The sequence below is a fragment of the Sylvia atricapilla genome, chromosome 14, assembly GCF_009819655.1.
Source record: "Sylvia atricapilla isolate bSylAtr1 chromosome 14, bSylAtr1.pri, whole genome shotgun sequence".
In the NCBI taxonomy this organism is placed as follows: domain Eukaryota; kingdom Metazoa; phylum Chordata; class Aves; order Passeriformes; family Sylviidae; genus Sylvia; species Sylvia atricapilla.
This window is the reverse complement of record NC_089153.1, coordinates 18,049,585-18,069,453: the sequence shown is the minus strand read 5'-3', so window position 1 is coordinate 18,069,453 and position 19,869 is coordinate 18,049,585. Positions and strand designations below refer to the sequence as shown.

At 51.0% G+C, this 19,869-nt stretch overlaps 1 protein-coding gene across 2 annotated transcripts in view; it reads left to right on the top strand.

Annotated features, from left to right (window-relative positions):
- Positions 1 to 14,436, top strand: part of NR3C1 (nuclear receptor subfamily 3 group C member 1) — a 62,128-nt gene extending 47,692 nt beyond the window's left edge. For both annotated transcript variants that reach the window (XM_066329437.1, XM_066329438.1), the window contains exons 6-9: positions 592 to 736; positions 6,328 to 6,458; positions 9,174 to 9,331; positions 10,184 to 14,436. In XM_066329437.1, coding sequence (XP_066185534.1) covers positions 592 to 736; positions 6,328 to 6,458; positions 9,174 to 9,331; positions 10,184 to 10,336 — 587 coding nt within the window. In that variant the 3' untranslated portion in view covers positions 10,337 to 14,436. The remainder of the gene's footprint in view (positions 1 to 591; positions 737 to 6,327; positions 6,459 to 9,173; positions 9,332 to 10,183) is intronic.
- The last annotated feature ends 5,433 nt before the right edge of the window (positions 14,437 to 19,869 follow it).

Genomic DNA, 19,869 nt, shown 5'->3' with positions numbered 1-19,869 from the left:
ATAATGGCTCCGTATGGCACAGTGGTTTCTTGGTAAGTGTAGGCTGCATCTGATAGGAGCTGGTGCTGCAAATCCAAAGCTGGTGGCATTTTCAGACTCTTTGAAGGATCAGTTGTCAGGTTTTACTCATTTCCTCCTTTTTCAGTTGGCTCTGATCGTGCTGCATGTGAGATTAGAAGCAGTTGATGCTGGTAACTAAAGCACTACTTACTTTGTAGGCTCAGTGTGCAAATGCTGTTGAGTAAGAACAAAATTTGATATTAAATAATTTATTGTCTAGCAGACTGCTCTCTTGAAAGGGAGCTAAGCCTGTTATTTTTGGAAGGCAGCCCAGTGAATTACAGTGTATGTGAAGTATAATTGTTGCCTTTTGTGGTGTATCTGACTGACCATCAGTTCCAGATAACCACATACATATGTGCTGTGATTTTTTAACGTTACATCCCTTTTACTCCCTGTAGTACCTGTGCACTGATAACACAGCAGTTGTGCTGCTCACAGCTCTGCTCCTTCCCCAGGTCACACAACTCTTTTCTCCTTTGTTGCTTTTTTACAACTGACACCTTCCCCCCTCAATTTTTATTCCTCCAGGTTTCCGAAATTTGCACCTGGATGACCAAATGACCCTCCTGCAGTACTCCTGGATGTTCCTGATGGCTTTTGCTTTGGGCTGGAGATCCTACAAGCAGTCCAATGGCAACCTGCTGTGCTTTGCTCCAGACCTGATCATTAACGAGTGAGTAGGGGCTGCCAGTGCTGGGCTCTGCCTGGGGCTGGATTCTGGGCTGCTGAGTCCTCCTGACACCCCACAGCAGCCTCTCCTTCCCCACTTGCTTTGTGGATTTTTTTTTCCCCAGCAGCTTGCTTAGCGTTTTCCCCTAAGTCAAACGGAAGGTAATTGAGATATTAAGTGTATTTATATCCAGAAGTTTTTGTGGGAGGTGTTTGTGCTTTAACATTCCATATTGTGACTGTTCCTGCGCCATTCACTAGAATCATTCATTTTATCAGAGCCAACACAGTCAGAGCTAAAAATATGCCTGGGATGGAGAGGAAAGTTTGGCAAATTGCATAATGTTCTGTCTGTTTAGTGTATCAGAGTGGCAATATGGCCCTGCGAGTTTGCCATAGTGAAACACGTCTGTCTGATCTGATAAAATCAGGGCTGAAAAGACAAGGTTAAAGATGGAACAACCTGCCTGATTTATATTTTTTTGTTGAACTTTGTTGTCGACTTTCAAGCAAAGTTGAATTTGGTGGAATGTTGGAACATATTTTTTCTTGCAGTACACATTTTCCTTGTAATTTTCCAGGTTTATGTTGTGCAGTAATTCTGTGCTGTAGAAGAGGGAAATTTGGATTGTTGGGCTGATTAGATCTTATTAGTGTGTCTGTTTTCTGGTTTTCATATGGAGGCAGTACCTTTAGGCTGTTTTGGCACAGTTTAATATTTTTGGTGCTATTTCATTTCAAAATCAGATCTCCCAAATATTTTCCATGTTTTAAAAAAATACAATAATTGTTACATTTTCTGTGGGATCTGTGATTTCTATTTCATGTTTATTTGTTCTCTTGCCTTTTTTTTAAATTGTAAATATCCAGTTTTTTATAAACTGCAATCATTGCCTTATAATAATAATTTTTTTAAAAAAGGCTGAGGAGGAGATGGCAGGTGAGGGCCCATCTGTGTACTTGTGTTTATTAAAGTGCTTAAAATGTGTCCCTGGAGCAGAACAGTCTCTGTGTGGTGGAATTGAAATAATTGATGCTGTCACTAAGTGCAATAACATCTCATTTGCTGTAAGTCAGAGGTCTCCTGCTGTTTCATCAGTGGGTCAAAACCACAGAGCTTCAGTGCTAGGTGTTGGAGCTCTTGAAAACCCCTAGAAATGAAAGGGTAATGCTGTTACAGCAAACAGCAATTCCCAGATTCCTTCCAGCTCCAGTCTGGTGAATCGTAGATCAGGGGGACATTTGTTTTCAATAAAGCACTGAGCTGACTGGGAGCGCTGCAGTTCCTTCCAGGGAGCTACAGGTTCTCCATAAAACTCTCTGGTCGTAACTTTTTACGTCCCATCCTTCAATAAAACTGAGCCACCTCGGGGTAAAGCCTGACAAACCCCAAGTGAGACATGAGAGCCCTGGTGGGCAGGAGGGCAGAAATAATCCCCTTTGGGTGTGGGTGATGAGCTGTGCCCACGTGGGGTGGGTGAGGTGGGGAGTGGGGCTGAGCTGCCACTGGGGCAGGGCACAGAGCCACTGCCACAGCTGCAGGGAAGGGCAGCTGCTCCTGGGTAATTCTCTCTGCGTTTTAGGTGGGGTTAGAAACCTTTTATTCCATTTCTGAGCTTTCAGGACTTACCCTCGTGTTTGGTATCTTCAGCTGCACAAAGGGAAGCTCCATCTCTGAGGGGTCTCCAAGACTTGGTGGTTCAGTTGGAAATAACTGCAGTTATTGATTTTTTTTTTTTTTTTTAAATGGGATTTATTAGACTTTCTTTAGCCTCATGTACCTGCTCAAGCATCTGTACAACGTCAGTCCTCCATGCATTTATCCTTGTGCCAGCCATGTCCAGTGTGTTCCTGTTTATTTACTGCTGCTTAAATGGAGTAGCAACATCCAGTAGCTCACAGTCTGGTGGGAAAGAGGAGTAAATTCTCTTCTTATGTCTTAAACTGGCATGTTAGCCATTTGCTCAGTTTTCTCCTAAAAACTGAGTATTTATTGAATATCCCACTTTCATGTCTGTACTCCTGTAATTTATTTATTTTTATGGAGGTATGTCTATACTAGCTGGCAATTTTATATATATTATACGTGTTTTTATACACACACACACACGAAACTTGATTCAAGCTGTTGAAAAGTTTGGCAGCTGAATAAATCTTCGACTTTTGGCCGTTATTTAGTACTTGGAAAGGGTTTAAACCTGTGATTTTGCAGTATTGTATAACTGTTTCCCCAGTTTGTGATTGAAAACATGCCCTGCTGGAACTGGCGCCGCTTCTGTCTCAGCTTTCATCCTCTGGGTATGTCACAGGGTGCCCCAAATTACAGTGAGCACAGTGACAGTGCACAGTTGTGTTCATCGAGTAGCAGATGCCATTTAATTGCTGTCCAGCTTGGGAAGTTCCTGGAAGTCCTGGGCCTCAGGATTTTGACTCTGGTTCTGTGCTCGTCACTGCAGCTCCTTGCTGGGGGGAGTGAGGTCACACGTTTGTCCTCCTGATCTCCGGGGCTGTGCAGGGTGCCTGTGCTGCTGGCTGTGAACAGCAGAACAACAAGTGATGTCACTGGTGTGAGCAATGGCTTTGTCTCAGTTCCCTTGTTCCTCGAATTTTTTTCCCCAACATTCTTTTGTAACTCCTTTTGTGGAGTCGGTGTCATCTGGTTTTCAGAACAGCAGCATCTTGTTTACTGGGGTTTGGGGCTGTGCAGCTCTGCTGAGCTGGGTGACTCAGAGCAGTGCAAACCCTGCTGTGCTTCCCTCTCCCATGTGCCCATCCCTGTGCCTGTTCCTATGCCTATTCCTATGCCTATTCCTATGCCCATCCCTGTGCCCATCCCTGTGCCCATCCCTGTGCCTGTTCCTATATGCCTATTCCTATGCCTATTCCTATGCCCATCCCTGTGCCATCCCTGTGCCTATCCCTGTGCCAATCCCTGTGCCTATTCCTGTGCCCATCCCTGTTCCCATTCCTGTTCCCATCCCCGTGCCTATTCCTATGCCTATCTCTGTGCCTATCCCTGTGCCAATCCCTGTGCCTATCCCTGTTCCCATCCCCGTGCCTATTCCTATGCCTATCTCTGTGCCTATCCCTGTGCCTATCCCTGTGCCCATCCCCGTGCCCATCCCCATGCCCATCCCCGTGCCCATCCCCATGCCTATTCCTGTGCCCATCCCCGTGCCTATTCCCGTGCCCATCCCCGTGCCCATTCCTTTTCCCATCCCTGTGCCCATCCCCGTGCCTATTCCTGTGCCCATCCCTGTGCCCATCCCCGTGCCTATTCCTGTGCCCATCCCCGTGCCCATTCCTGTTCCCATTCCTATGCCTATTCCTGTTCCCATCCCTGTTCCCATCCCTGTGCCTATTCCTGTGCCCATCCCTGTTCCCCGGGTGCCGCCAGGCCTGGGCTGGGGCACAGGGGTGGGTATTTAGGGGACCAGGAGGGGTCAGGGTGGAGCAGCCTGTTCAGGGGCAGCTCAGCTGAGGAGGCAGACGTGTGGAGTCCTCACAGAGCACTGTGTGTGTTTCCGTGAGCTGAGTGTAGCAGCCCGTGAGGTGTTGCAGTGGTTTGTGAGTGGTGGCTGATCTGTGGGGTTGGTGAATGCCCTGTGCAGAGAGGGGAGCAGGCGGAGCCCTGAGCCCTGCCCTTGTCCCGCTCTGTGTCCCCAGGACAGCTCCCTGTGCCAGCTGAGATCATCTGATGTGCCCTGGGCAGGACGGGCCTGGCTGGGAGCTGTTCCCAGAGGTGTGCCAGCCCTGGGACGAGGTGGTGAATCAGCCTCCCTGTGCTGTGACACCAGGCACGGGGCAGAGGCACCCTGCACCCTGCCCTGGCAGTGCATGGGGCTCCTGTGCTCTGGGAACTACAGCTGGTGTAGCCTTGGCTCTGCCCAAAAGCTGTGTGTTCCTCTGGATCCTCAGCCTCATGGATGGGGTTGTGTTCCCAGCGGGCAGAAACAGGCTGACCCCTTTCCTAATGTTCATTTTAACCTTCTGCCCACAACTGGGCACGGTTTTACATAAGGAGGGCTGCTGAGCCCTGGCAGCGAATGGCTTTCAGTTACTCAACTGGAAATGTGTGAGTGGGCTTTGGTACAGCCCAGAGGGGCCAGGACAGCGTTTGCCACCGGCCCAGTGGTGGCTTTGTGTCAAGTGCCCGGAGAAACATCCCAGTGCCCAGCATTGCTCCTATGTCATGCAGCATTATTACCTCGTGTGCACTTTGTGCTGCTGCTCCTCGGTGCTGGGGTCCTGAGCTGGAGCTGGGGTTGCTGTGTGTGCCCACAGCTGGAGCTGGAGCTGTGGGACAGTGCCACACGTGCCCAGTTCCACGTGGAAGGAGTCATCCAACAGCTGCCTTTGGAAATGCTGGGTTTTTACACCTGGGCTTGGTCTGGTTTAATATAGTGTCAGTAGTTTGTGCTTCTGCCTTTCCAAAGCCATTGGAATCCCCCTGGGTTGAGAAAGGGCTGTTCCCTGTTTGCCCTGAGGGTTTCCCAGGGAGATGGTGAGGGTACAGTGTATGATCCTCCTTAAGGGCTGAGGGAGGGAATGGGAAGGTGATCAGCTTTGGAGGAACTGTTGTTTCATAACCAAATCTTACTCATGACTCCCACAGGGCTCCCATTTTGTCTCTGTGGAGATTAGAATGCTGGATAGGCGATACCAAGGAAAGGTGACACATCATTAACAAAAAATGAGGTGCTGGCATCGCTGCAGAGAGATTGTGTACTCATTGCATGGGGTTATTTTGCTTGTCTTCTTCTCTACAAAAGAAAACCCATGGAAAAACATAAATCTGTCTTGCACTCTTCAGAAATGTTCTTCATTTCCCACTCAAAATGAATTCTGCAGTATTCACAGTAACCAGCCATAAGAGCACATATAAGCAAGATTGCTGTGTCAGATGAGGTATTAGATAAAAGGAGTTCCTGTCTTCATGCAGGGCTTCGTTGAAATAGGAAACTAAATATACAAAAACATAATGTTTGTTATTCTGATTCCAAGATTCGCCTCTGCTTGTCAACATGACTTTCCATTTATGGTTATTAATGAGTTTATTAGAGTACAAAGATAATGAAGTTTAACTGCAGTGCTGGTCATTGCTTCAGGAACATGGACGGGCAGAAGTATAAAGTCACTTTGAAAACTGAGAAGTTACAGGAGCATACTCCTAAATATGTAAATATGCATTAAATTAGGTGAACTTCTCAAAGGTACTGAAGGAGTTAGAGACATCCCAGCTCTAGTGTGGCACTCCGTCGTGTTTCCCTGGGAAGATGAGAGACGCTGGGAACTCAGATTGAACTTGATTTCTGTGTCACGTTGGTGCCATGGCTGCTGAGAGCAGAGCTTGCTGCTGAGTCCTTGGTGCAGACAGGCTCCCTTGTAAAGGCCCTGGGACTCAGGATGTCCCAGTGCTCATCCTGCCCTCAGGGCCAGCGTTTATCTGTGTCACCAAGGCAGTCACTCAGGGCTGCGCTGGGACATGGAGCCTCCTTTGCTGTGCCGTGGCTCCCCTACAGCTCCTCCTACACCGACAGCCAGGACGTGCAGACAGGCAGACACTTCACTAATTCCTGTGCTTTCGTTCCTCAGGCAGAGGATGAATCTCCCCTGTATGTATGAACAATGCAAACACATGCTCATGGTGGCCCGAGAGCTGTCCCGCCTCCAAGTCTCCTACGAGGAGTATCTCTGCATGAAGACCTTGCTTCTCCTCTCTACAAGTAGGTGAACAGCTCAATACCAAGCCTTTTGCTTCTGCAGAAGTGTGTGGTGGATTTGCAGTAGATACTGTGGGATAAGTTTATACAATATGCTACATGCTGGTTTTTATCTTTAGGTAGGATATGCTGCAGTTAAACAAGTCACAGCTTAGTAAATTCTGTCTGTGCTGCATGAAGTTCAAAGTGCAAAGAAAGAGTCCTTTTAGAATATACAGCAATAAACTAACCTGTGACAACATAACTAATGTAAGGGATTATGTGTAAATACCTTTTAGAGTGTTACTTTTCCCTCTGTTGCCATCACTGGGAGTCAGTGACTTTGTTGTCCCCTGCTCCGTGGGGCTGGAGCTCCCTGAGGAGCTGAACTCAGCCCAGGCTCAGCTGCAATCCAGAGACTCACACAGCAAAAAGAGAGAGTGGGAGTGTGTCTGAGTGTGTCTGAGTGTGTCTGAGTGTGCTGGGTGGGTGTGAGGCGGGCACCTCGCTCCAGCACAGCCTCTGTGTCCTGGGAAATCCCAGCCCACGGTCACAGGATCCCCAGGGAGCTGTCTCAGGCAGGGACTGACGTGTTCCTGTTCCTCCCTGGCATGAGGGGGTTGGTTCAGAGCCCTGACAGAGGTGCCAACGTGTTGGAAAGGTACCAAGAGCAGCAGGGCAAGGGAAGATTTGTCACCGTACTTTGGTACTTCTGCATCATCCTCATCAGGTGCTTTGGCTTGGAAGGGACCTGAAATGTGATGAAAAGGAAATATTATTAAGTTTATTACACTGAGGGTGTAAACATTCCTTACCTAATGTTTCCAGTGAGTAATAGCATTGATTCTTCTACAGAAATGAGAATTGTTCACCCTGGGCTTTTCCTGCATAGGAGCAGGAGGACTGGGATCCCCAGCACTGCTCACGTGTCAGGGGGTGATGGGTGTGGGCTGGGCAGTGTGAGGATGCCATGGCCAGTTCCCCCAGTGCCCCACCAGCCTGGCAGTGCCCAGCACTGCCTCACTGCCAAGCCCAGAGCTGGGACAAGGGCTCTTTTCAGAGGAAACTTTCGGCCTCTCACGGCCGTGGGCTTTGTAGGAACTTAAAACTTCCCTGAAACTGCAGATTTCAAACAGTTCCTGTTTGATTCTGAAATCTCTCCCAAAAAATTCCTCAAGTGTTTTGGGTGTGGTGTAGGCCAACTTTCTTCACAGGAGCTGGAAATTTCCATGGAGAAATTTCCATGGCAGAAGTGGTGAGGATTCAGCCCCTCCAGCAGCAGGGCCAGGCAGGAGCTGGCACTGCCCAGAGAGGCCTCTCCACTCCATTTCAGTTGGAGACAATTTATCTTCATTTTGTTTGAGTACATGCATTGTGTGAGTGGTGCATCAGGGAACTTCTGCAATTGTATAGCTGAAATTTCTGTAGCTCTTTAATCCACGACTTGACAATTTGAAGTTGTTCCTTGTGTTTCTGCCTTAAGTTTTCCAAGAGAAGAGGAGGAGTAAAACAGGAATCCCACACAGGTCTAGACTTGTAGCTCACACACGGATGTAGCTCAGAGACCATGTGAAGTATTGAAACAGTTGACAGGTTTCCTCTCCTGTGTAGGCCAGACAAGAAGAGGTTTCACTCCAGGATCTCTCTGGTGCTGGCAGTGCAGGGCAGCTTGGATTTCCTGAGGGAATGTGCTCTCTGTCCTCCTGTCGTGCTTTTGGTCACTTTTGTCTCTGCTCTTTCTCTTCTCTTCTCTGTCCTCAACTCTTTCCCTTCCCCGAGGTGATGAGAGGCCTCAAAGGAGGCACCTTCAGGACCTCTGGAGCTCCATGGTGTTGGTCCTTGGCCTTTGGAAGGACCATCTCCACAGGAGGGGATAGGCACGGGGACTTCACCTGGGTTTGAATCCCCAGGCCTGGGGCTCTGTGCCCAGCTCCTCATCTGCCCAGCAGTGTTCCAGTGTCCCAGCCCTGTCCCAAAGCTGTGCCCATGCCCACAGTCCCCATGGCTGGTGCAGTCTGTTTGTTGTCAGTGTGTCACTGCCTGGCTGGACCCGTTACCTGATCCGTGTCAGGAGGCTCAGCACCAGGTGACCTTTCAGGATCCTTTCCAAGCCAAGCTGTCCTATGATCTCACCCTTGCTCTTCCCTGGGCACGCAGAACGTTTATGGAACCTTCCTGATGTCACATTTCCCCAGACCTGGAGAACACAGGAGCTCCAGCCCTGCTGGTTCTCCGTCAGGGAGCTTCCAGAGCTGGGTGGTTTTGCCTCCATGCTCCAGTTTCCTTCCTGCTGTTTCTTGGTGGGATATCTTCAGAGGGTTTTTTTAATTTTATTTTGCAGCAGGCCTGTGCTTTGTGTTCAGCTGGTCACTGTCCCATCCTGCTCTCTCTTGTCCCTGCTGTCATTTCAGTCAATCCAAGTGCTTTTCCTTTTGCTCGTTTTCAGCTCAGCACAGAATGGTTTGGGTTGGAAGGGACCTTAAAGCTCATCTCCCTCCAGCCTGGCCTGAAACACTTCAGGGATCCAGGGGCAGCCACAGCTCTGGACAGCCTGTGCCAGGCCCTCCCCACCCTCACAGGGAACAATTCCCTGTTTTAGCCTACAGTTCCCCTCTTGCTCCTCGTCCTGTCACTGCGGCTCCCAGTGAAGGTTCTCTCTCCGTGTAACTAACGTAAGAGAACTGAACCCGTGTGGCAGTTGAGCTTTGCAGTGTTTAAAGGTTGGTGTCCCTGTTGCAGTTCCCAAGGAGGGCCTGAAGAGCCAGTCCCTGTTTGAGGAGATCCGCATGACGTACATCAAGGAGCTGGGCAAGGCCATCGTCAAGAGGGAAGGGAACTCCAGCCAGAACTGGCAGCGATTTTATCAACTGACTAAACTGCTGGACTCTATGCATGATGTAAGTCCTGACAGGAATGCTGCAGGCATTCCACAGAAATGCATCTGGGGCGGGGACAGTGAGCTCCTCCAGCTCTTTTCATTTCAAGGGACGAGTATCTGGGAGGAGGAGGAGGAGGAGGAGGTCACGCTCCTCTGCTGTCTCACGAAAGGCAAATTGACAGCCTTGAACATGCTCCTCTCAGGCTGCCTCTGCAGTGCAATCCACAGCAATTAACCGTAGAATTAACCTCATTTTCAGTCTCTGCCGTTTGTAAAAATTACATTGCTTTAAAAAGGAGGAGCTCAGGAGCTGTAACTGACTTTGCAGTAGAAGCAGAAATGTGATGTTTAAAAGCAGTCTTATGTCAGAGCCCAAGAAGTAAAGAATTTATAGAATAGTTTGAAATTCCATTAAAACAATGCCTCAGCACTATGTGTGGTGTTAGCAGTGATCTAATTTTGAAGGAATTTCCAATTCAGACTGTCTCCTTTGGCAGTTTAACTCTAATTATGCATGTAGCACAAAGCAGTGTTTAAGACAAGGGTAACTTTGAGACCTCAAAATTACTGGTTTTTTTCTTGTTACTGTACCAAGCACCTGGAAAGATCTCATTTAGCTTATCCATGTGTGTGTTATTTATCTGCTGGAATGGGAATTGGAACCGAATCTCCTCAGCGTTCGTAAAGCCTTGCACAGTCTGTTTGTGTGGTTTGTGTCACAGTGCTGTGGACAATAATTAATGAACTTAATGAGCATTCCTGTGCACGTCTTGCCTGAGCCCCATCCTGTGGGCAGGAGTTGAGGAGGAGGGAGGTGAATGTTCTCTGAACGTCTTCATGTGCAAGTAATTCTTTGTCTTGTCACTCGTAGGTGGTTGAAAATCTTCTGAGCTTTTGCTTCCAGACATTTTTGGATAAATCCATGAGTATTGAGTTCCCAGAAATGTTGGCAGAAATCATCAGCAATCAGATACCAAAATATTCCAATGGAAATATCAAGAAGCTCTTGTTTCATCAGAAGTGACTGCCTTAACACAAAGGGTTGCCTTAAGAAACCGTCACACGATAGCTTTGTTTTGTAAAGAGAAAACCTACAGAACTTGTTCCTTTTGTCCTCGCAGGTGTTTCTTTTGTAATTATGCACTACATGTGGTTTACAGAGGGCCAAGAGTTAGGCTGGAGAAGCAGCGGATTTCCCGCCTTGGGGAAGGAATTGGGGAGAAAGGAAAGGAAAAGATCTCGGGTTTGGCAGAAATTTTCTCTCTCCCCTCGTGCACCATCCCCCTGGATGCATCAAACCACCGGTGACAAGCTCTGAGGCTGTTATGAACATTCATTCTGCTAATTAATTAATTAATTGCTGCAGTTGGCTGGAGACAATTTTTTAGGCTTTTTTTTTTTTTTTTTTTTTTTTTTTTTTTTTTAGTAAAGTGTTTTGGTTTTGTTTTTGTTTCTTTTATAAAAGATAAGGTAGTATTTTGGTTTATGCATGTAACCTGAAGAAAGTTTACAAGTGTATATCAGAAAAGGGAAGTTGTGCCTTTTGTAGCTATTACTGTCTGGTTTTAGCAATTTCCTTTAACTTTATATACCGTGAACTCGGCTTGTTCATTTTTTTCTTACATAATTTTTTTGTAATACTTCAAGATGCCTATTGTACAGCTGGTTTTTTAAGGTGGGGCAGCTCGTAGCTTTCCTAAACGACCTCTAGACAGTAAAAATACTCGAGTAGATTCATGTGAAACTGGGTTGGGCTTTTCTAACCTAATGCTTTCAACCGGCAAAGTGGCCATAAAAATTGGGCTTTTTCTAAGGGCCAGGGTGGGTGGGAGAACGCTCTCAAATCTCATTTCAGTAGATCCAGATGAAACAAATCCTTTTGGTACATTTCAAAAGTGTTGGATATGCAGATTCATAGAAAATTAACCCAGTCCTAACTGGATGTAAATGAGCAGGTTATTTTATATATTGAGAAAAAGAAAAGAAAAAAAAAAAAAAAAAAAAGAAGCCTGATTTTTGCATATGATGCAACAGCCATAACGCAAAGAGTCACGGGCTGCATTGATGCCAAGAAGATCAGTCCTGACTGCCCATCAGGAAATTTTCAGGAAAATATGCATAGCTTCAGAAAAGTTTACTTCTGTGTGGAGAAACTCTTTGTTTTCTATACACTTAAAGCCGCCATCACACCAGAATTCCTGGAGCCCCCAGGGGCAGGGGAGGACGCGGGAGTGCGCCCGGTGGCTGGGGCTGTTCTCCTCTAGGATTCCGGAATCCTCCTCTCCGGGGACTTGTCCACGCAGCTGGGACTGGATCTCCCAGCTCCAGACTCGTCTGGTTAGAGACCCAATTCCACATCTCCACCCTTCACTGACTGCTCCATCCTCTTTCCTGGAGAGCAGGAGAGCTCCGCTACTGAGTTCGTGGTCTTAGAGTTGTCCGTCAAAACTTTCTGTCTTTGTAAGGCTGCAGCCCTTCACATTGAATTCCTGGCGTGCCATAAATTCCCGTAGGCCTTGTGGATTTCTCCTTGTTGCCATTGATGAGGATATTTTCGACATTTAGAAGCTGTAGTAGCCTTTTCTACGTGCACCTTAACGATTTTCTGTATCTCAAAACTGAAATATTTACTACGCCACTCTAAAATTTGATTTTTACTCAAAGTGGCCAGATCGTTTGTGTAATAGAAATGAGAAAAATCGTCTGAGAAAATACAAAACCTAATATATTTTTATATTTAGTTATAGTTTCAAATATGTATAATCGGTATATTCGCTGATCCAAGAAAAAAAAAAGGGAAGGGCTACTGCAGCTTTAAAAGCAATTTATTAAATGATTGTAAAATAGCTTGTATAGTGTATAATAAGGATGATTTTTAGATGACAGATTGCTTTATCATGATACATGTAATTATATTTTTTGTAGGGGTCACAGATATGCTGAGTGGGAACCGTGGCGTGTGGTTGGGCCGGAGGCAGCGCCGGGGCCGTCGGTGCTGGTATCCAAAGAAATGCTCTGTTCAGAGGGGGGAATCCTGTGCTCCGTGGGTGTTTGTGGGCTTGGGTTGTGTTTGTTGAATCACTGTGTAAAATTCCCGTCGGTTTGGGGTGGGATACTCCTATCTGTATGGTCGGGAGCCGCTCCCGAGGCACGGCTGAACCAGACCCCGCTGCAAAACCTGTCACAGCCTCACTCCCACTGCAAAAACAGCTTCGAAATTGGGCAATAATCCACATCCAGGTGCCAGCAATATGTAAATACAGAGCGTGGGGTGTTCACAGCACATTTCTACATTGAGCAGACCTTGGTTTCCAACTGAAAGAGGAAACTCAATTCTCATCCTTTCTTAAAGCTCTTTTTGAATGTTATACCTATTAAAAAAAAATTCCTATATTCAGTACTTTGGAGTAAGATAGCCTCTTTAATAAAAGAAAATAATCACTCTCTTCTTCGATCTGTAAGGAATATGTACATTTTGTAATAGGTGAAGGTCAGGATTTGAATTAGGACTTGCAGCCCAAGTCATTGGGAACCCTCCCGGTGTGTGATACAGATAGGAGTTGGTACTGCTGGCCTTGGGGGGCTCCTGGGGTGGGGGAGATGTGCTCTTACTTTGGAGAATGTTTTATAAACTTGTGTCCCCAGAGCCCCGGTGGGAGCCTGGGGACAGCGTGTGCGGGTCGGGGTGCAGGGACCCCAAATTGTCGTGGTTTTGCCAGCAAAAGCAGCCGCAGTGAACTGCCAACAGATGGTGGAGTCAGGGGTTGGAACTGGATGAGCTTTCAGATCCCTTCCAACCCAAAATCTGGGGTTCAGTGATCCCCCCGTGAGAGAACCGGTCCCAGAGGAGGAGAGGCTCTCTGCCCCTTGTGTCTGTTTGCCTGTTATTCATTTTCAGTCTCTGGATTTGAGGAGAAACCAGAAGGAAACCGTGCTGTTAGAAGGAAGACTCGTCCTGTCCGTGCCGTTCAGTTCCAGGCTCACAGCGGGAGCCCGTGTGTGTGTTCGTGCTCCGTGTAGCATGGGCAGTCCCTGCACTCTGGATAAAGCGGGGAGAACCCGGCGTCGGCCCTTCAGTGCCTTATCACAAAGTGCACGGACCCGCCCGCCCGGCGGGGACAGCTCAGGACTCCAATGGCCTTAGGGGGACACGGGACGGGGCTGGGGGACGCCGGGGAGGGCAGGGGTGGGGGGCTGGGGACCGGTGCCAATCCGTGCTGAACAATGACCTCGGGAAAAGGTCGGGAAAGGAGAAAAGTGCCTGGATGAACGTGGGCTTAGGGGGAAAAACACCCCGCGGCCAACAGCTTCAGAGAGGGAGGACTTCAGGGACGTGACTTACGAGTGAGATTTTATAAAGATTGTATTGCTGTTATTGTTATTAAAGCCCTGCGGGTGTTCAAGGGCTGCTTGGACGGGGCTTGGAGCAGCCTGGTCTGGTGGAAGGTGTCCCTGCCCGAGGCAGGGGGAATCGATGAGCTTTAGGGTCCCTTCCAACCAGTCCAGCCTGGGATCGTGGCCACAGCCCAGGCACGCTCTGCCCTTGGCCCGGGGCTTGCTGAGCCATCGACGTCTCATAGGAACCAAATTTTCCATGAAGGTCGAGGGCCTCTCCAGGCAGAGGCCCCAAAGGCTGGGAGTGTGTGGGAACACCCCACCTCCAACCCCCTGCCCCCAGCAGAGGCAGCGATGGGTCATTACTCTATTTTGTATATTAAACAAAGAAAAAAAAAAAAGATATATACTGGGGACAAATCCTATATCATACCAGTGTATGGCATTATTAAAAAAAAAAAATCATTATTTTTATCACAGCAATTTTAAACAGCATTAAAAAAAAAAATTAAACCAGTGACTCCTGTTTAAAAAATAAAAGTTGTAGTTTTTTATTCATGCTGAATAATTCTGTAGTAACAAGTCTGTAGTTTTCACCTACTCAGTGAAATGTTGGACTGTAAAAGCTTGTGTGGAATTGTTGAACATTTATTTTTTCATTTAAATTTGCTGTTCTGGTAATACAAAGCCACACATCTGTACAGAAGTTGCAGTAAATGTGAGCCATTTACAGCAATGCCGAATAATGGACAGAAACCATATAATAAAATTCTGCTTTTTTTCATTAAATGGCTCCAAAATGCTTTTGTGGAGTTTTTGTTGTGATCCTGGAGAGGGTTGGGTCTGACACGGCAGGGGAGGGACTCTCTGAGTTCAAGGTCCCTTCCAACCTCAATGCCTCTTTAATTCTATGATTTTAAATGTATTTTGTCACTCCCATGGTTCCCAACTGTCTGGTACTCATCAGAGTGTGATAAAAGCTCCCTCCCCAGGCAGGTGCCAGCTGCCAAACCTGAGTGATAGAGGGAAATAAAATGTGCTGAGCTGCCCCGGGGTCCTGAGCAGAGACGGGATTGAGCCCAGAAAAGGGAAAAGGACTTGGTGAAAAACCAGCGGTGCTGAAAGGAGCCTTGCTCTGGCTGTGAAGGTGCTGCACTTGGGCTCACAAACTCTCAGCCCTGGAACAGAAGATGCTGCCATGAGGCTCCTTCCCTGCCATGTGGCCCTTGGAGTTTTTGGTGTTTCCAGCCCCTCAGTGACCGAAACCACCACGGTTTTCCCCCAGCACAGCTCAGCCTTCCCCCTGAGCCACAGAGGCAGGCGTGCTGTAATAAAATCTCATTTAACTGCAGCAGAAAAGGCCGAGTTCCCAGCAGGGAATGATTTCTTTGAATTGTTTGCAATTAAAACAAAACTTACATAAATTTCCCTTCGGTAATTCCCAGACTGGATGGGGTCAGAGGCGAGGCAGGGATGGGATTTACCATCACCACGTTTGTTTGGGCAGCACTTATGGAAAGAGGCTTTAAGGAGAGCCTCAGACCCTCAGATAAAGAACTGCCCAGTGGCTGACGGGCTCCAGCTCATGGGAGTGCACCAAGGGCTCAGTGTGGTCACATTCCACCCGAAATCCCCTTTGTCCTGCTCCATGTACAAAAGCAGTGCTGTCAGGAGCATCTGTGGCCCAGGGGCTGATTCCTGCAGGATTTCTGCCCCTTCCCTCTGCAGCTCCCGTGGGGCTGGGTTGGGACACAAGCTGCTGCCCTCCCTCACCTGCCACCTCCTTTTGCTCTGAATTTCCTTTCTTGGGCTCTGTCCTCAGCTTCCAGGAAATTGGGGTGAAGCCCAGCGTGGGACTGCAGTTCGTGATTCCTGTTGTGTTCACATTGTCCCAGTAAAACGATGGCATTTCGGAGTGGTGAGGAAAAGATGCCCTTAAATGCCATTTTTACAGTGCTGACATTTCGGATTTGAGCTGTGCAGTTTGTGTTTGGCCCCGGGATGGTCCCCAGTGGGCTGGTTTGTCCCTGCCCGTGTCCCCTCTGCAGTCTGGGCTCGTGCTGAGCTCTGGGCACACGGAGCTGGGCCGTGTCAGGCACAAATCCTGGGGTTTTACCAAATGAAAGACTGCTGGGCTGTGTGTTACTGGTTATCCCAAAGGGGCTCCCAGATCCTCCCAGTGCTCCTGCCAAGCTCCTGCCAGGGCCCAGCAAATTTGGTGCCTTTCCTTACCAGGGTTACTGATAACTTCAATTCTTGGTGAACCTGAAAAGATATAATTAAAAAATACATTACACACATAGTCATATATTAAAATATATATATTACATATTACAGATCTATATAATATATATAATATATTATACCTTATATGTATTATATATAGTATGTGGACATTTCAAAATTAAAACCTGTAAGTACTGCACTTGCCGAAGTCTGACTGGAGAAGCAGCCCGGAGAGGAGCAATGAGAAGGGAGTTCACGGATGTGCAGTGCCTGAGCCCGTGGATCAGCTGATAAAATCCAGCCTGGAGGAGGGCTGGCAGTAAACAGCCTTATCCGATCCATCACAGGCCTGGCACAGCTCCAGAGCATCATTAAGGATATTCTCTGAGGTCACAACAGGGAACCTTAGGGTAAAAAAATAAGAAGTGGAATCCTCCTAATGATGGGATCTGTTGATCTGAGCTCAAACCACAGGAAAAGGTTGGGGCAGAGCTGCTGAGGCAGCATCAGGCGTGGGCATTGATGGTGCTCCTCAGGCAGGAGGACAGGGGACACACTTCTGCTGAGAGAAGTGACCTGCGGTGGCCAGGGCTCGGGGCTGTCCCCAGGGAGCAGGGCAGGGAAGGGAAATGATCTGCAGGGAAGGGAAATGATCTGCAGGGAAGGGAAATGATCTACAGGGTCAGGACACGGGGGGCTGCAGCCCTGAGGAGAGGACAAACGGGGGACAGGCAGTGACACGGGGACTGTCCCTGCCATCTGTCCCCCTGCTCCTGCCTTGACCCCTGTCTGGGCTCCTGCGAGAGCAGATGCAGAATTAACCCCAGCGGTTTTAATCCCTCATTTCTCTGGCCCTTTTCCGTGTTCCCGGCCCGGCTGTAGGGGGGTTTCTCCGGCTGGGCTGCGGCCGAGCCCCGAGCACACACAGACACGGAAATTACTAAAAATAACCCTAAAAATCCGCCCAGGCCGAGCCTTGGCGAGCCGGGGGGTGATGCCCCAGAGCCGGGGATGATGCCCCAGAGCCGGGGGATGCCCCAGAGCCAGGGGATGCCCCAGAGCCGGGGGATGATGCCCCAGAGCCGGGGATGATGCCCCAGAGCCGGGGGATGATGCCCCAGAGCCGGGGGATGCCCCAGAGCCGGGGGGTGATGCCCCAGGGCCAGGGATGATGCCCCAGGGCCGGGGGATGATGATGCCCCAGAGCCGAGGGATGCCCCAGAGCCGGGGGATGCCCCAGAGCCCGGGATGATGCCCCAGAGCCGGGGATGATGCCCCAGAGCCGGGGATGATGATGCCCCAGAGCCGGGGGATGATGCCCCAGAGCCGGGGGATGCCCCAGAGCCGGGGGATGATGATGCCCCAGAGCCGGGGGATGATGCCCCAGAGCCGGGGGATGCCCCAGAGCCGGGGATGATGCCCCAGAGCCGGGGGATGCCCCAGAGCCGGGGATGATGCCCCAGAGCCGGGGATGATGATGCCCCAGAGCCGGGGGATGATGCCCCAGGGCCGGGGGTTGATGCCCCAGAGCCGGGGGATGATGATGCCCCAGAGCCGGGGGATGCCCCAGAGCCGGGGGGTGATGCCCCAGAGCCGGGGATGATGCCCCAGAGCCGGGGGGTGATGCCCCAGAGCCGGGGATGATGCCCCAGAGCCGGGGGATGATGCCCCAGAGCCGGGGGATGCCCCAGGGCCGGGGATGATGCCCCAGAGCCGGGGATGATGCCCCAGAGCCGGGGATGATGCCCCAGGGCCGGAGGATGATGCCCCAGAGCCGAGGGATGTCCCAGGGCCGGGGATGATGCCCCAGGGCCGGGGGGTGATGCCCCAGGGCCGGGGGATGCCCCAGACCCGGGGATGATGCCCCAGAGCCGAGGGATGCCCCAGAGCCGGGGATGATGCCCCAGAGCCGGGGGATGATGCCCCAGAGCCGAGGGATGCCGCCCCAGAGGCTCCCCTCCCGCAGGGACAGCTCGGGGTCCCGGGGCTCCGCTGTCCCTCTGCTGCTGCCCCCGTTTTTTACTGAGCATCACGGGGCTGATTCGGCTCGAGGCTGTCGGGCTAAATTTATCCCGGTTGCTGGGGCAATAAATAATCCCGGCGGCGCGATGGGGACGGCGCCGAGCCATTGGCTGTGCCCGGGCTGCGGGGCGGCTCCTGCGGCGCTCCGGGTACCAAAAACCCCACCAAAAGTGGCCAGAAACGACACCAGCGCCTCAGCAAAGAGCCCAGCCGAGCCCCCAAACCCGGCAAAAACCAGCCGGCAGGGAATGAACCGAGGCAAAAGCCGCGGGTGCATCTCCCAGAATCTTCGGAAGTGTTGGTGATGGGTAACGGCTGCGGCAAAATGAACAGGGTTTAAAAAGGGACAAAGCGGCTCTCCAGGAGTGGGGAACGGAGGATGGACACGGGGCTGCCCCATCCCTGTCCCGCTGCGGTGACACCGAGTGTCTGTGCGGTGACACCGAGTGTCCCTGCGGTGACACCGAGTGTCTGTGCGGTGACACCGAGTGTCTGTGCGGTGCCACGGGCCCGGACACTCTGCCTGGGGTAACCGGGTCAGAAAGGGGCTTGTTGGGACAGCCTCGGGAAAGCTCCTTGCTGGCTGCCAGGACACGGGGCCATGGGCTGGGAACGGGCACTGAGCCCTGTGTGAGCCGAGAGGGGCTTTGGGCAGGGAATGGGCACAGGGAATGGGCACAGGGAATGGGCACAGGGCACAGGGAACGGGCACAGGGAATGGGCACAGGGAATGGGCACAGGGAATGGGCACAGGGCACGGGCACAGGGCACGGGCACAGGGAATGGGCACAGGGAACGGGCACAGGGAATGGGCACAGGGAATGGGCACAGGGAATGGGCACAGGGCACAGGGAACGGGCACAGGGAATGGGCACAGGGAATGGGCACAGGGAACGGGCACAGGGAATGGGCACAGGGAATGGGCACAGGGAACGGGCACAGGGAACGGGCACAGGGCACGGGCACAGGGAATGGGCAGAGGGAATGGGCACAGGGAACGGGCACAGGGAACGGGCACAGGGAACGGGCACAGGGCACGGGCACAGGGAATGGGCACAGGGAATGGGCACAGGGAATGGGTACAGGGAACGGGCACAGGGAACGGGCACAGGGCACGGGCACAGGGAATGGGTACAGGGAACGGGCACAGGGAATGGGCACAGGGCACAGGGAACGGGCACAGGGAATGGGCACAGGGAATGGGCACAGGGCACAGGGAATGGGCACGGGCACAAGGAATGGGCACAGGGCACAGGGAACGGGCACAGGGAATGGGCACAGGGAACGGGTACAGGGAACGGGCACAGGGAACGGGTACAGGGCACAGGGAACGGGCACAGGGAACGGGCACAGGGAATGGGCACAGGGCACAGGGAATGGGCACAGGGAACGGGCACAGGGAACGGGCACAGGGAATGGGTACAGGGAACGGGCACAGGGAACGGGCACAGGGAACGGGCACAGGGAATGGGCACAGGGAACGGGTACAGGGCACAGGGAACGGGCACAGGGAACGGGCACAGGGAATGGGCACGGGCACAGGGAATGGGCACAGGGAACGGGCACAGGGCACAGGGAATGGGCACAGGGAATGGGCACAGGGAACGGGCACAGGGAATGGGCACAGGGAACGGCTCCCAGTGCCCAGGGCAGGGCTGGGTGGGATCTGGGGCAGGAATTGTTCCCTGGCAGGGTGGGCAGGGCTGGCACAGGGTGCCCAGAGCAGCTGTGGCTGCCCCTGGAGCCCTGGCAGTGCCCAAGGCCAGGCTGGACACTGGGGTTTGGAGCACCTGGGACAGTGGGACGTGTCCCTGCCATGGCAGGGTGGCACTGGGTGGGCTTTAAACTCTTTCCCTGTGCCAGGGAGATGCTCACCCCGGTGGTACCTTCACTAGCAGCCACATTCCAGCCCTTCTGGGGCTCATCCCTGGAGCCTCTCCCATCACCTGTCCCTCCTGCTCGGCTCTGCTCTCA